This window comes from Trichomycterus rosablanca, chromosome 25, assembly GCF_030014385.1.
Source record: "Trichomycterus rosablanca isolate fTriRos1 chromosome 25, fTriRos1.hap1, whole genome shotgun sequence".
Classification (NCBI taxonomy): domain Eukaryota; kingdom Metazoa; phylum Chordata; class Actinopteri; order Siluriformes; family Trichomycteridae; genus Trichomycterus; species Trichomycterus rosablanca.
The window spans coordinates 8,269,558-8,284,936 of NC_086012.1; the positions used below are offsets into that span (position 1 = coordinate 8,269,558).

General features: G+C 35.0%; 1 protein-coding gene across 1 annotated transcript in view; it reads left to right on the plus strand.

Annotated features, from left to right (window-relative positions):
• The window catches only part of esyt2a (extended synaptotagmin-like protein 2a), a 58,427-nt gene extending 44,075 nt beyond the window's left edge, over nucleotides 1-14,352 (plus strand). Inside the window, exons 12-22 of the mRNA XM_062987609.1 lie at nucleotides 598-687; nucleotides 786-881; nucleotides 2,235-2,309; nucleotides 4,350-4,436; nucleotides 4,729-4,878; nucleotides 5,502-5,920; nucleotides 7,006-7,104; nucleotides 8,445-8,576; nucleotides 8,788-8,896; nucleotides 10,954-11,003; nucleotides 11,129-14,352. Of these exons, the coding sequence (XP_062843679.1) occupies nucleotides 598-687; nucleotides 786-881; nucleotides 2,235-2,309; nucleotides 4,350-4,436; nucleotides 4,729-4,878; nucleotides 5,502-5,920; nucleotides 7,006-7,104; nucleotides 8,445-8,576; nucleotides 8,788-8,896; nucleotides 10,954-11,003; nucleotides 11,129-11,171 (1,350 nt within the window). The 3' untranslated portion in view covers nucleotides 11,172-14,352. The remainder of the gene's footprint in view (nucleotides 1-597; nucleotides 688-785; nucleotides 882-2,234; nucleotides 2,310-4,349; nucleotides 4,437-4,728; nucleotides 4,879-5,501; nucleotides 5,921-7,005; nucleotides 7,105-8,444; nucleotides 8,577-8,787; nucleotides 8,897-10,953; nucleotides 11,004-11,128) is intronic.
• The last annotated feature ends 1,027 nt before the right edge of the window (nucleotides 14,353-15,379 follow it).

Consider the following 15,379-nt stretch of genomic DNA (forward strand, 5'->3'; position numbering starts at 1 on the left):
TTGTTGTATAATGTATTTGCTATCATCCTATGCTAAACCACATTTCTGAAACCAGGTGTGGGCTGAGTAACTGTTTATCTCTGTTTTTCCTGAGAACATCATGGTTACAGTAACATCTTTGTTTGGGAGTTAGTTTTATCAGATTTCATCATTGTTACCAAAATGTGTTTATTCATGGCAAAAATAAATAGCATTTTTACTTCTGAAATGTTAGTTAAGTTCTATTGACTTTTAGAGAACATGAACAGTCATAACTGTATAGCATCAATGTTGTCAATAATCTCATATGCTATCTGGCATTTTGGCTTTTTGCTTTGTTTTGAAAGTGGTTTCCAAAAAGAGAAGTTATATCCATTTTGTGCAGAATATTTCTGATGCACTTGCATTTAGTCACTTCTTGTACCTCTGTTAACAGAGCAGCAAGGTCTGGGTTGTGGATTCAACACTGTTAAAACATTTTTTTGGCATTTTAGGCACAAACGAATGTCCAGTCATCTGTTTAAATAGCATGCTTTCTCTACAAAAACAAAAAGTGTCTGATGGCAACAAGCTGTATACTAATATGTAAAACCATGGACTATTTCTGTGTTTATACAGTGGTTTATATTGGAGGAGGTGACATCAGGAAAACTGCATCTAAAGTTAGAGTGGCTTACACCTCTTGCTACACCTGATAAACTGGACCAGGTAACTCTTACACGCATAAACTGAAACATGTATATATAAAGGTTGTTGTTGAACAAGTAAATGCTTTGTACAGGTATTAACATGTTTATGTGTTGCAGGTGTTGAGCAGTATTAGGGCAGATAAAGGGCTTGCTAATGATGGACTCTCGTCAGCACTGCTCCTCATACACCTGGACTCAGCCAAAAACCTTCCTGTGAGTTCTTACACACAAATAAACATAAAACCATTCATGCACAAGGGCAGGAGATAGCTGGTTTAGGCCCCACCACTGCCAAGTTGCCATTGTTAGAGCCCTAAGCAAGGCTTTTAAACTTCAACTGCTTGAATTGTTTTTGTTCACAAATGTAAGTTGCTTTGGATAAAAGGATCTACTAAATGCCATAAATATGTACATCTGCATGTGTTGTTGTGTCCATTCCTTTGCTTTCCTCTTTATCATTCTTATCTGCAGCAGTACTTTTTTCTAGTTCTAGTACTTTTGGTAATATTCGCTGTTTAGCTTCTTTAATTTTTTTTTTCATTTTCTGCCTCTTTTTTTCCTTTTTTGCTCTTTGTGCTGGTTCTTGTGGTGTAGAGTGTGTTTGAAGGTAATCTTGCCAGTGGCTGTCTTAAGGAACGGCGCTCTGCTGGGCTTGTGTTCTGTGAGAACACTGCCACCTTGTACAGGACTCTGTTTGTGAGTCTATGCCTCTACTTGTGCCTGTGTTTTGTTTTGGAATTTTTGAACATCTTTTAGCATGTTTTATTGCTTATGCTTGTGTTTGAGTGTTTGGTTGTGTATTAGTTGTGCTTTTATTCTGCAGCTGCTGTTTTCCCACACTAAACAACAATAATGTGCTTGTTGTAGTTCTGAAACTAGCTGACACTATGCTGAATCAAAAATTTGCTGTCCTAAAATTTATGATGTTTTTGTAAGTGAATTTGTCACCTCATAATAAACATTACAATGAAGTACTTAACAGTAAAATGATTGTATTTTGGAGAATGCATAAAATACGGTAAGATAAAATAGGGTAAGAAAGCATGTTATGTGGATGTTTTATAACTCAAATGAATTACAAGTTTCTTAAATACACCTTAAGTCTGACAGTTCTTAATTTCTGAGTAAATGTCTTTGTTGCCAAGGTGGGTGGTTTGTCTTACTGTACTGTATGTAGCCTAGTACCTGAGCAAAATGTTTAAAATATGCTAGATTAATATTCTGAAAATTGCACAACTTTATGATAATCTGGGACAAGAATATTAAAATCATTTTAATATTCACACCATTTCTTTTTATTTTATGAAATCACATACTGTTCAACCAGCTGATGTAACTTTTCTGCTCTTATGTGTTATTCATCTCTTTACTTATTCTTTTGCCAAAATGTCATTTTTAGGTTGAATTTAAAAAGCATACACAATTATAAACAGCAGCATGATGTTTATTGTGTACGCTTATGTTTGTTGCATCTCTTTATGCTCAATAAAGCATAAAACTGCTGTATTAATGCATAAAACAACCAAATTTAATAAACTTACACCATGAAACTTTTTTTCTTTTCAGTCTGCAAAGAAGGTGACCATTGAACCCAGCCCACTGGTTCAGTTAAGAATTGGAAACAAGACCCTTGACAGCAAGGTAAGCATTTATAATTACCTGAAGAAAATTTCATAGATTTTTTTTTTTTAATTGTTCAAACTTAATTTATTTATTTGTATTTACTGTTTTCTAAACAGTGAAGTCTCAAATGCTAATACATATAGGGTTTTTTGGCACAAACAATGAGCTTATAAAAAAGCAATTTCATTTATTTATTTTTTTTTCCATTTTTTTTTTTCTCAATTTGTTCTTTCTTTTCAAAGTGTCTTAGTAGAAATGGTTCTTTACGTTTTCTACTGTTAGGAGTAGCCTCAGTGGATGGTACATCTGTATATTTGATTTGGCACAGTTTTTACGCTGAATACTCTTCTTGATGTGACCCTCCTATTTATACGAAACAGCAATAAAGATGCACTGATATCTGTTCTTCCAATGGCTAGGCTCATGCAATGCCATATGTCATAACAATTACTATTTTGCCACACAAGCTTACTTCTAAGTATTTTAGTATTCAGGATTACAGTGATGTAATGACATTAACAATAGATTTTTTGTTCTAGATTTCTTACTGTATTTAGGGTGAGGTACTTATCGCTACTTTGTTTTTGAAACCAGTTAAATTGCCACAAGGTTTAAAATCTGTTTATACCATATTTCAGAGTGGGACAGTGGTAGCCTACTGGGTACAGCTGTGGGTTACCAACTAGAAGGTTGTGGGTTTGAATCCTGGCTCTGCCATACAGCCACTGTTGGGCCCTTAAGCAAGGCCCTTAACCCTTCCAGCTCTAGGGGTGTTGCACAGTGGCTGCCCCTATTTGATTGCAGAAAGGATGAACCTGAGATATTTCATGTTTTGTCTGCTTGTCATTTATTAATAAACATACATTCCTGCATTTTAGGCCTGCAACACATTCCAAAAAAAGTTGGGACGGGGGCAATTTAGGGCTAGTAATGAGGTAAAAAAACTAAATAATTATGCGATTTCAAACAGGTGATGTCAACAGGTGATCATGGTTTGGTACAAAAGAAGCATCCAGGAAAGGCTGAGATTTTGATGAGCAAAGATGATCAGAGGATCTCCAGTTTGTCAACAAATATGTGAGAAAATGATTGAAATGTTTACAAACAATGTACCTCAAAAAAAGATTGGAAGGGATTTGCATATTTCTCCCTCTACAGTGCATAATATCATTAAACCATTTAAGGAATCAGGTGCATAAAGGCCAAGGGCGCAAGCTGAAGCAGAACACCGGTGATCTTCGATCCCTCAGACGGCACTGCATTAAGAATCGCCACTCAACAATAGCTGATATAACCACATGGGCAAGGGATTACTTTGGCAAACCTTTGTCAAGCACTACAATATGGAGTTACATGCACAAATGCCACTTAAAACTTTACTGTGCAAAAACGAAGCCTTATATTAACCACGTCAAGAAGCGACTTCTCTGGTCTTGGAGGCATCTAGGATGGACCATCACGCAGTGGAAACATGTATTGTGTTCAGATGAATCAGCATTCCAGGTCTTTTTTCCAGGCCGTGTGCTCCGGACCAAAGATGAAACGGCCCATCCTGACTGTTATCAGCAACCAGTCCAATGGCCAGGGTCTGTCATGGTATTGGGCAGTGTCAGTGCCCTTGGCAAAAGTCGTTAACACTTCTGTGATGGCAGCATTAATGCAGAAAAGTACATTGAGATCTTAGAGCAACATATGCTGCCTTCAAGACGTCATCAACAAGACAATGCTTTACCATCCCAACTTTTTTTGGAATGTGTTGCAGACCTGAAAAGCAGGAATGGATGTTTATTAATAAATGAAATGAAGTTGAGCAGATAAAACATGAAATATCTCAGGTTCATACTGTCTTGGGGTTGTATTTGTATATATGACATATAAAAGCATTTAATCTGCCCTAGATTATTTTAATCCTTTCATCACAGTAACATTATTCCTATAGATTTTCTTGCCTGAAGCCTTCGTAGAGTATTTTAGGTTTTTCATCAGATGCTGAACCTTACAGGTTTTGAGCTGGATTTATTTACTGATTTCTTAATTTATTTTCTGCACTTTTTATAGACACGCTATAAAACAAATGAACCTGTTTGGGAGGAGGCCTTTACATTCCTAGTACATAACCCGAAGAGTCAGGACCTAGAAGTGGAGGTAATGAAACCAAATCGCTATCCTACACATAAATAAATATTCATAAGTTGAGACAGAAAATAAATCTCACCCTTTTTTTACTTTTTGCACACTCTATTGTGTTGTGGATAATTAATTAAAAATAAATTGTTTACTTTGTTATTATAGCACATTTATACATTATACATAATGTACATTAATGATCAAATCCATAAACAGCTGTGTCTAAATACTTAATGAATTCTCTGCATAAGTAGATGTACATAATATAACTATGCACATTTTACATGAGTTTGTTTACCTGTATGTTTAGGTAAAAGATGAGAGGAATGAATGTTCATTGGGGACTTTGAATCTTCCCCTTACTCGGCTGCTGGAGGCTGAGGAGATGACTCTGAGTCAGAGGTTCCCTTTGAAAAGTGCGGGACCCAATGCTACTCTCAAAATGAAGATTGCACTAAGGGTACACTGATAAACACTCTTTTTCTCATGAACACATCTAACATTCAGGGGTGTGACTAGTTTCAGGGATTGAAGCCCATTACAGTACATTTTACATCAAAATATACACTGCCCTGCTTCTTGTTTTAATTCAATTACATGAATAAAGAATTGTATTTTAGGTGGAAAAATAAGTATACCCTTCCTATTTGCACAATAATTAAGAGAGTAATTAGCAGCCAGATGTTACTAATTAGATGCACAAGTATAGTTTAAAATAGTTTTCTTATTTTATCTCATTAACTTTCCAATGTTTGCTTTACAGCTATATTAGCTTCTTCAGTTCTTTTCTTTATTTTTTTTTAAATATACTAACTTTTTTTTAATTTAATGTGTAATTTTGCAATGGACTGGTGCCCTGTCCAGGGTGTTTCTGTATTCCTTGAGCCCAGTGAGAGCTGGGATAGGCTCCAGCACATCCTGACCCTAATTAGGATAAGCAGCTTAGAGAGTGAGTGGGTGAATGAGTGAGTGTTTTGGACCTTTTCCTAGTCATGCCCCAATACCACTGCTTTTAAGAAAACTTGTCATATTCACCAAGTCACTATTCATTGAAATTTTTGTTTGGGCTCATTTGTGTTCCAGATTCTTAGTGTGGAGAATTTACTTGTGTCAGACCAGCCCTCCTTTGCTCAGGTTTACAACAGAAAAGTGGATCCAAACACATCAAATTCCAGTCTTGCCAACAAAACCTTGAATTCAAGAAACACTCCTAAAAGCTCAGCTTCAGAAGTCACCCCCAAGACTTCCTCCCAGATCTCCTCTGTATCAGAACTCCCCCAGTCTGTCTCTAAATACACATTGGATGAATCCCTCTTTAACAACTCACTACTGGACGACTCACCGGTTCATCTAGCGGATATGGGCAGGAGCACATCTAACCTGGCCATTTCAGGCTCTCAGTTGAATCTTAATGCCAAAGAGCCAACACCAAGCATTGCCTCTGATATCTCCCATCCGTGTGCCTCTCAGGAGCTGCATCAAAGAATTAAAGAGCTTCAGAAGTAAGTAACAAATTTATTTCTGCAAAATGACATGCATGAACACACACACACACACATAAGTACATTATTATTTTGGTTTCCTTTACCTCCACACTATTTAGATTAATCGGGTCCCCCAAAGTTTTTAGTTAAACTTTTCATTATATTTAGAGTAAATTAAAACAGTGGGAAAAAGTTTTATGCAGACTACACAAGAGAAGCTATGTGAAAACATTCTGGTTGTTGTTTGTAAGGGGTCATTACTTTGTGAGGAAATCCTAAAGAACATTCTCAGCCAGTAGTGCCAAGAGAGCACAATTGGCTCTGCCTATTCAAATAGTCATGTAGATAGCATACTTTGATTTTAGAGAATCTGAATAACGTTTGGATTTTTGCTCAGTAGTATTCAGGCTATTTGCTATTCGGTCTATGCAACTGCACGTGTAAGGAAACATTTGCAAAACCAAATAATCCTGTATCTAACTATCCTGTATCTAACCACTAATATATGATGATGGTAAACCAAATTTGTTAGTAAAATACTGTAGTTGAATTCTAAATAATTATTACTTAATTTTTAAAAAGTACTGAAAAGAGCTTAGAGCTTTTTCATTATCAGATTATTATAGTGCATGTAAACCCATGAGGTAGGTAGCTCCTTTGAAATAAGACTAGGGTTGAAATGAAAGTGTATATATATATTTTAAAAAATTAGGGTGTGGAGTTGCAAAATTGCACCTTTGACTGAGCAAATTACCACATCTGTCTCCCATTTTGGCTGTGATCAATATGCAATTGGCTTTTTTCTATTTGTGGGAGTGCTATGTATCTACAAAAAGGACAAGTATTAACTTAATTTTTAGTTTACACCATGTAAGCAGAGAATGGATACAATCCACAGTGTAAATGTGTAGACCTCAAGAGCTTTAATATATTGTTATTGCCATGTAGGGTATGCAAACCTGTTGCATATTAGTTCAGTTCCTGTAACTGGTTGATCATTAAACAATAATTATATTAGTAAATAATACAGTGTATTTGGGTTGTTAGTAAATCGTATATTGCAAAACCCAAATAACACAGAATAAATGTATATCTGTCCACAGTGGTTCTATAGCTACTCATTTTCCCCTGGGAGAGATTGAGCTGACAATAAGACACAGTTCTCAACGGAACAAACTCATAGTAGTTGTGCATCGATGCAGGTAACCCTACTGATACACATACACACTGCCCTGAAAATGTGTAATTTCCTACATACGGTTATGCACACACATACACATGCCAGACACAGATAAACTACTTGTATCACATTTAAAATAAAAACAAACACCCCAGCCTCCTCTTGCTGTTTGTAAAAGGCAAACAAATCAGATGCCTTGTTTGCTGTGAGGTGCAATTGGTGTCTGTGGAGGAAGAGATCCTGGCAGCTGAGAGAAATGGAAGCTGCGGCTACCAGCAGCCAACCCAGTACTTTGGTGCATACTTCACATAGGCAGGAAGTTAGAGAGGGCCACTTCAATCAAGCTAGAAAGTCCCTAGAAGGTAGAAGGTGCTGGCACTGGGTCCACATAAATGAGTGCCAATTGCACCTGGCTTGGGGGTAGTTAGCTCACAGGTAGCATTAGCATGAGAGATGTTTTCTCAATATGGTAAAATATGTTAAAAAAAACCCAAAAAAAAAACGTGGAGGATGGAGTCGAGCCACAGCTGTTGCAAACAACGACATTACGAACGCAGTAACACTCCACATATGCAAGGACACGATTCCTGTATAGACAGTCAAGAAAGAAGCTTTCAGAGCAATAATTAAAACGGTGGATTCCAGGTATGTCTTACAGGCCGAAAATACTTCATGTTAGTCGCTATTTCAACATCGTAAGTGAACTGGAAGTGGAGATATTTAAAGTTGTCCACTTTTCTACAACAGACCAGTGGTCAAGTTGTACAGTGGAGTTTGCAAATGTTGTTTTTTGTTAAAGGGAGAGCTAAGGGTAATTGTACAATACTTAAATATTAAATAAACAATAAAAATACTTATGACAGTAAAATAAGCCACAGACATCTAAAAAGTCCCAGTCATACAAAAAAAAATATCATACCGTGATGTACTGTAAAAACGTCAGAATCCTAAAAAATATTGTGATACGAATTTTTGGTTATACCGCCCAGCCCTAGATAAAACTATAAACAAAAGAAAAATGACAGACCAAGACACCAACTATGGGAACAGCTAAATGTGTTCCATTCGTAACAACAATGCTTTGCTTTATCTTACTGGAATCAGTAATACCGAAGGGTATGAATGTATGCCAGAAGTATTGCCAGGATATTGCCAATTTTGTTTGTTTCCTTACGTCTGACAGACGCCACACTATTTTATTTTTAGAACCAAATAAACCTTTTTAACTTTTCTCTTAAATAAAAGGTTAAATAAAAATGTTCAATGCTTCCAAATTTAAATATTGCATTCATATTTCACTCAAATTAAATAACCTGTTAATGTAACATATTTGTTGTGTGTTGGTGTGTCTTGTCTTTGCAGGAATCTGATATCATTCACAGATAGTGGTTCTGATCCATATGTGCGCTTATATCTGCTCCCAGATAAGCGCCGATCTGGACGGCGAAAAACACACACAAAGAAGAAAAACCTTAACCCAAACTATGACCAAACGTTAGTCTCTCATTTTCTCTTGGTTTTTTACACTGAGTATTAAATATAACTCTTCTCTTCTCTCTTCTTTTTTTCTTTCTTACAACAAGTATTAAAAATAACCAGTTTTACTTATTTGTTATTTGTAGGAGATGGTGTAATTAGTGTGTGTGTGTGTGTGTGTGTGTGTGTGTGTGTGTGTGTGTGTGTGTGTGTGTGTGTGTATGAGTAGTTTTGAGTTCAGTAGTGTGCCATTTGTAGATTTGCAGAGAAGAACTTTGGATGTAGCTGTGAAACATGGAGGAGGAATTCTGTCTAAACACAAGGGGCTTCTGGGCAAGGTGAGAGAGAAACTGTAGGCATTTTTATGCTCATTTTATTTTATAGGTCAGCAAGGCAAAAATAGATTGCTAGTAAAATGCTCAGCGATTGATATGTTTTTATAACTACCAGCTACAAAGGTACAATTATAGTCAATTGTGTGTACATTTTATATTTGACATTTACCGGTTTACAATGTTTATAATGTACAAAGTAATTTGTTATTTATCAGAAATATTATTTTAACAAAAATTTGCAGTTCATGTTCTTTTACTTGCAGTTTTAATATAAACTAAATTTTAAAATGCTGTGGACCCACCTTTTAATAAATGGGATTTGCTTACTTAGCCATACCCACTGCTAACAGTAGCATAAAATCAACCCTACTGCATGGTAGTTACAAACATTGAGCTCTTTGGTACCATCCCATTCCATTGCCAGTGAGTTTTAATATTACCACACACACAAGATCATCAAAATTGATGCAAAGCATGGACTAAAGTGGTGTGAAGTACACCCTCTATGGAGCAGTGGAAATTTACTGTTTCAGAGTGTGCTTCAACTGGAGGAAAAATAATAGTCTGGGGCAGTTTTTTGGTAGTTTTGATATACTGTACAAAAATATAAGTAAACAAGGATTCAGGTCTGGGGAACGCATCAATTCCTTTGTCATCCAATGAGGCTGGGCATTGTCCTACTGTTATGACCCAGTCTAGGTCAGATTGTAACATAAAAAAACATCCGTGCTCTCCCGGTTCCCCCTAACTCACACATACAACCAGCTTTGCAATAATCACATACTTGGTTATATTTTTCAGTAGTTCAAAGCTTTAACCAAAAGTTTTTCTTGGGAATAACAAAATGGGAGAGAAAGAAAGAAAATAATAAACAAAACAAAACTATCTTAAATTTTTAAAGAAACTTAACATACCTAACAAACAAAAGAAAATCAAATACAAAAACAGAAAACAGGGCAAACAAAAAACCCTCTCTCCTCCATAAAAGTAAAGGTATACAGGATATTTCTTATTTATCAATCACTTTAGTTCAGTCCTTGAAGATTCTCTATTCACACCAATAAATTACCTTCACAATAACACAAAGCCCCACAACTCCATATCACATAATAAAGCTCTATTGTTAGCATTCATTCAAAAATGTGGGGTAGAGCCGGAAACGCAACTGAAACCACATCACAAGCAAAGCATCCCCCTCCGTCCTCTTAGACATCTCATTTTTATAGGCATCTGACCCTGCTTCACGCATCTTTGTGCATCTTCCACAAATCTGTAACACAGGGAAAACCACCCCTCACAAAACACATTATGACCCATAGGGTCATAACACCTACATCAGGAGGAACCAAGGGCCCACTGTACCAGCATAAGCTCTGATGATGGCTTTGAGGATTTCATCCTGGTTTGTTAAACCTGATAATAAACTGGTCATGCAACAAAAGAAATTAAAAAAAAAAATCAGAGTTATTACAATATTTCAGTCTGAAAAGAGCAAGCAATTTTTATGGTTTTAGTATCCATTGATGCCCAATTGTTCCAAGTTTTTGTTTTTTTGAGATACTATGGTTTTTCCCCAAAAGTGTCTGGCCTTCTAAATCTTTTTCAAGAGCACACCAATGACTCCAGAAAGTCACAAATAAAAGACACTTTAAACCTTGCTTGCCTCAGTAATGTTTATAATTCCACTACTAAAAAATGATTGCCAGACAATGGTTTACATTTATATTTTTTATTATATTTTATTTATTGTGACTGCACTATTGCTTCTAAAGTATGCAATATATTAAGTACAATATCTAAGCTACTCAGGGCATGTGCAATACCCCACTACTACCTCACTGCGTTTTTTCAACTATCGTCTACTGTCTTTTTTATAATTATAGTTTTTAGTATATATTCCTTTAGGATTTTTTCAGGTATACATACATGTGTGTGTATTGTGTATATGTATATACTTCTTGCTCCTTCTTTATTGTATGTAAAAGCGCTGTTGAATTGCTGGTCAATTTCATTGTACACTCTGCAATGACAATAAAGTCATCTTATTTGTTTTTCTGTAGGTGTTTGTGGATCTGACATCAGAGGACATATCCAAGGGCTTTACCCAGTGGTGAGTCATTTGTGTTTTTTGTGTAAAGAGCTGAGTTTGCTCTTGAGAATTTACAATTGAATTACATTGTGGTGGATGGCAGCTGTAAAGTATGACAATGTAAAAATTTTATTTTTTTTGGACAGGTATGAACTAAGTGAGGATGGACTAAAGAAACCATCTGTGTAATTGAAGTACAAAGTCTTCATTTGCCAGCGAAAAAAGGAAGAAACCCTACACAAAATAAAAATGTCAACCATATTGAAGTATTGAAACCTTAGCTAACAGGCATAGAAATATATATAATATACCCGTTAAAATATTGTTTTAAGGAGATTTTACTACGACAGCATGCAGTAAGAGAAGAATGTTTTGGGTCTGATCTAACAGTCTGCTACTAAGGTTACCTTTTTGTTTTATTAATGTGCATTTATAAACAAAAAAGTGGAGGGGTGTAATCTGTTTGTCTCTAATTTTATGATACCTAAGTCTTCTAAAGGCACAAATAACTACTCCACTGTCACCAAATTAGACTTTCTGCATACCTTCTGCAAATTAAAAATAATACAACATTCATGCAATGTTTGTATTAACTATGCAGAATAAGGGAGAAATCTAAGATGAAACAGCATGGTGTGTGTACAAGCATAAGGGGTTTTGTCTTTTACCAATGATGTACCTGTATTTTGTGCCTGTATGGCATTTTGCACTTCTGTGTGTGCTTGTGTGCATGGTTTATGAGGGGGGAGTCATTTTACTTAAGTTTGTTTATATATTATTGTAATTTAAATTTATATGATACAGCAGATTCTTAATATTATTATTCTTGTATTGTATATTCTATCAGACTTTTTATTGGCGCTTACAGAACATTTTCTTTTCATGTTTAAATGGCTTTAGAAAATGCCAAATGCTAGTTTCTTCATTTCCCCCACTGTTCTTTAATGTTTTCTAGACTGAGCTCCAAAGCAGGCTCAATTAGATTAAACCATATTCAAAATAAATTAAAGGGGGGCTCAGGTGGCACAGCAGCTTAATGCACTACAATTTTGATAAAACTGTTAAAACAGTTTCATCAAAATTGGTATATAATAAGCTTAAATAAACAGCACACTAAAAACACAAAGCTTGTCTTGCTTTGTTTACATTCCACCTGCTAATTATGTTATTGATTCCCTCAGTTTTTTACTTCACCCTATGCCTAATATCTTAAAAATAAAAACATGGCAGACACCCTTGCTTTTACGTATGATCCTTTAATTTCAGGGTATAGAAATTCCATAATCTGCTGCTGTAGCTCTTCTGGATATCTCTAGTGCCATTTTTTACTATGCACCCTTATGCTCAGATTTTGTTGCCATGTGTGTGTGCCGTATAAGTTGTTTATTAGATTACTGGTAATATAAAAAACCACTTTCTGAAAAGGTTCTAAAAAATCTTTACTGAAGTGATAATAGTAGAAAGAAAAGATTTGCAAATTTTTCAGTAAATATTGTATTTTGTAAATAAAAACACATTTAAATTTTGATGCCTGCAACACACTCCAAAAAGGTTGAGACCAAGAAAAATTGAAAGTCAAATGTATAAAGTTACAGTGATCCACAATAAGCAGGTGAACTGTGAATTGGTAACAGCTGAGAGAATCATAATTGGGTATTAAGTGAGGATCCACCAAATGATTAGTCTGTACAGGTAAAACTTTAAGAGAAAACTATCTCTCAGTTCAAACAGAACATTTCTCATTGCAAGATCGCAAATAATTTAGTTTTTCTATTGTTAAAAAATTGTAAAAAACAATTTTAAGAAATTTCATTCTGTGTAGTGCAAAGCCAGAAACCACTGTTGAATGTGCGTGACCTTTTAGCTTACAGTTATTATTGCATAAAAATTTGTTACTGTGATAAATGTTGCCACATGAGCACATGAATACTTCAGAAAAACATTGTCACCATTAAAACAGTCCGCTACTGCATCAAAAAATGCAACCTGAAACTCTGTTATACAAATAGAAAGCCATACATCAATTCTATGTAGACCTCAGAGTTCTCTGGGCCTTCTCAAATGGACAGTGGAAATGTGTGCCGGATTAGATCTAAGTCTATGGTTCATACCACCTGTCATGGGCGGTGCATCAGTGCCCATGGTGACTTGAAGAAATGTGAAAATACCATTAATATAGAGGCGTATATTGGGATTTTACATGCTGGGAATTCCTATTCCTGACACATGCTGCCATCAAGGCAACGTCTTTTCCTGGGAATATTTTTTTCAGCAAGTCAGGGCTCTTATTATATGCGCTACAACCATAGACACAGAATGTATCTGCTTGACTGGCCTGCCTGCAGTTCAGATTTCTCTCTTACTAATAATGTATAAATGTATGATGCAAGCATGAAGAGAGGAGTCAGACAATGGTGACTGCAGACTGAAGTCTTGTTTCAAACATGACTGGGCAGAAATTCCACTTGCAAAACTGAAATATTTAGTGTCCTGAATTCCCAAACCATTAACAAGTCTTATTAATTGGAAAGGTGATGTAACACAACACACCTCTGTCCCAATTTTTTGAAGTGTGTTGCAGACATCAAAGTGATGATTGATGAGTGCAAACAATTGAAACCTTTTTGTGTACTTTTGTAAGACAAAGAAATATTAAAGAGAATGACCAAATCACCAATTCTTCTTTTTTTTTTACTGCGTTTTACAAACTGTCCCAACCTTTCTGGAAACGGAGTTTGTACAAACAGCAGTTTTAAAATGTAAGTTTTAAATGTAAAATATGTTAGCCTACTACTGCTGGGATCTAGGCTTTAATTCCCAGTGGTGCTATCAGCCGGTCTGGCATCTACATACAGACCTGATTGGCTATGTCAAAAGCAGGCAAATGGGGGTGGCTGAAGCAGACACAGGGTGAACATACTGGGTGGCAGCAAAACTACATGCTGCTTCACTGTGCTAAATAAATAATCTTATGTGCAATTATTTTAATTATTTGTAAGATTTTTTTAAAATAAATGCTAAATGTAGTTTAAAAAATATGGAAATAGGTAAATAGTAATTAGTGGCCTGTATTTATGTTTTTACTAGCTAAAATATCACTTGTTGCAGTGTTTAGTAAAGGATTTACTCATTGTTTATTGTTATGTAGAGCGTGATTAAGACAATTCTGTGATGAGCTTGTTTTTCAGGGTTGTGTGTTTGTATATGTATGTATAGTTTCTGTGCCATAGCTTCCTATGGGTCTAGCAAACAACTTCAAAATTTTGCTTTTTTTATTACAAAATATCAGATATTAAAATGTTTAATTATTTTCCACACATACTGTACTACAAAAGTATTTAAAAAAAACATTAAACTATATTGTCATTGCTTTGATCTGTGTGAATCTTTGCACCAGTGGTGTCTCAGATAGCTGACCAGCAGATTTCATTTCTTTGTTCCACACTTTATTGTAAATTTATGAGCAACTATTGATGAGCAACTGCTAACCAGTTGTGGTTTCTTATTTCAAATAAAATCACAGTACTGCAAACTCTTTTGCAAAGAATAACCAAATTATTATTTTTTTAAATTTGTTTAAAAGCGTAAATCATGAACTGAATATGCAACACACATCAGTTTCAATTCCTGATTATGTTTACCGATCATTGATAAAAGTAAAGCTTCAAGTGTGTGCGTGTCTAAGAGAATAAGGAGGGGTGTATTCTAATACAATAATAAAGAACATGTGCGTCTGTTAGTAATTCATTTGCACTTTCCCATCTTAAATCTCGTTTTGAAGAATCAAAGTTTTTTTTTTTTTTTTTTACATTTTTTTACAAATACAAGGCAAACTGACAAAAAGAATTACAAAAGTCAATAAAATAAATAAATAGTCAAACTTAACTGGTTACTTATTTTGTGTACTATATGCGATTATAAAGGTTTTATATAATAAATTATCATAGTACTGCAAAAACTCAAACTCAATTTTAAAAAGGTTGACAGTAAAAAGTAAATAACATCAGACAGCAATGACTTGCAGATACCATTTGACTTATATTTAATGTCAGCTACAACAAAGTTAAAGGATTTTTACTAAAACACTTCTGAACTGTGCTTTAAGTCTTAAATTCTAATTCTTAAATTCCAATTTAAGTTTGTCTGATGCTGAAAATGCAATTTTCATTGTCACTATCAACAAAATAAAAGGAACGTACAACAGCACAACCTCTACAGAACTGTGCTTAAATGCTTTTTTGAGCTTGTCTGTTGGTGAAAATTCATTATGCAATGCCACTAGCAAGTAATAAGAATGTACAAAAAACTAAAACACTACAAAGCTGTGCTTAAAATGCTGAAAATGCATTGTGTAATTTCACTATTAACAAAGTAATTACAATGTACAAAAACATTAA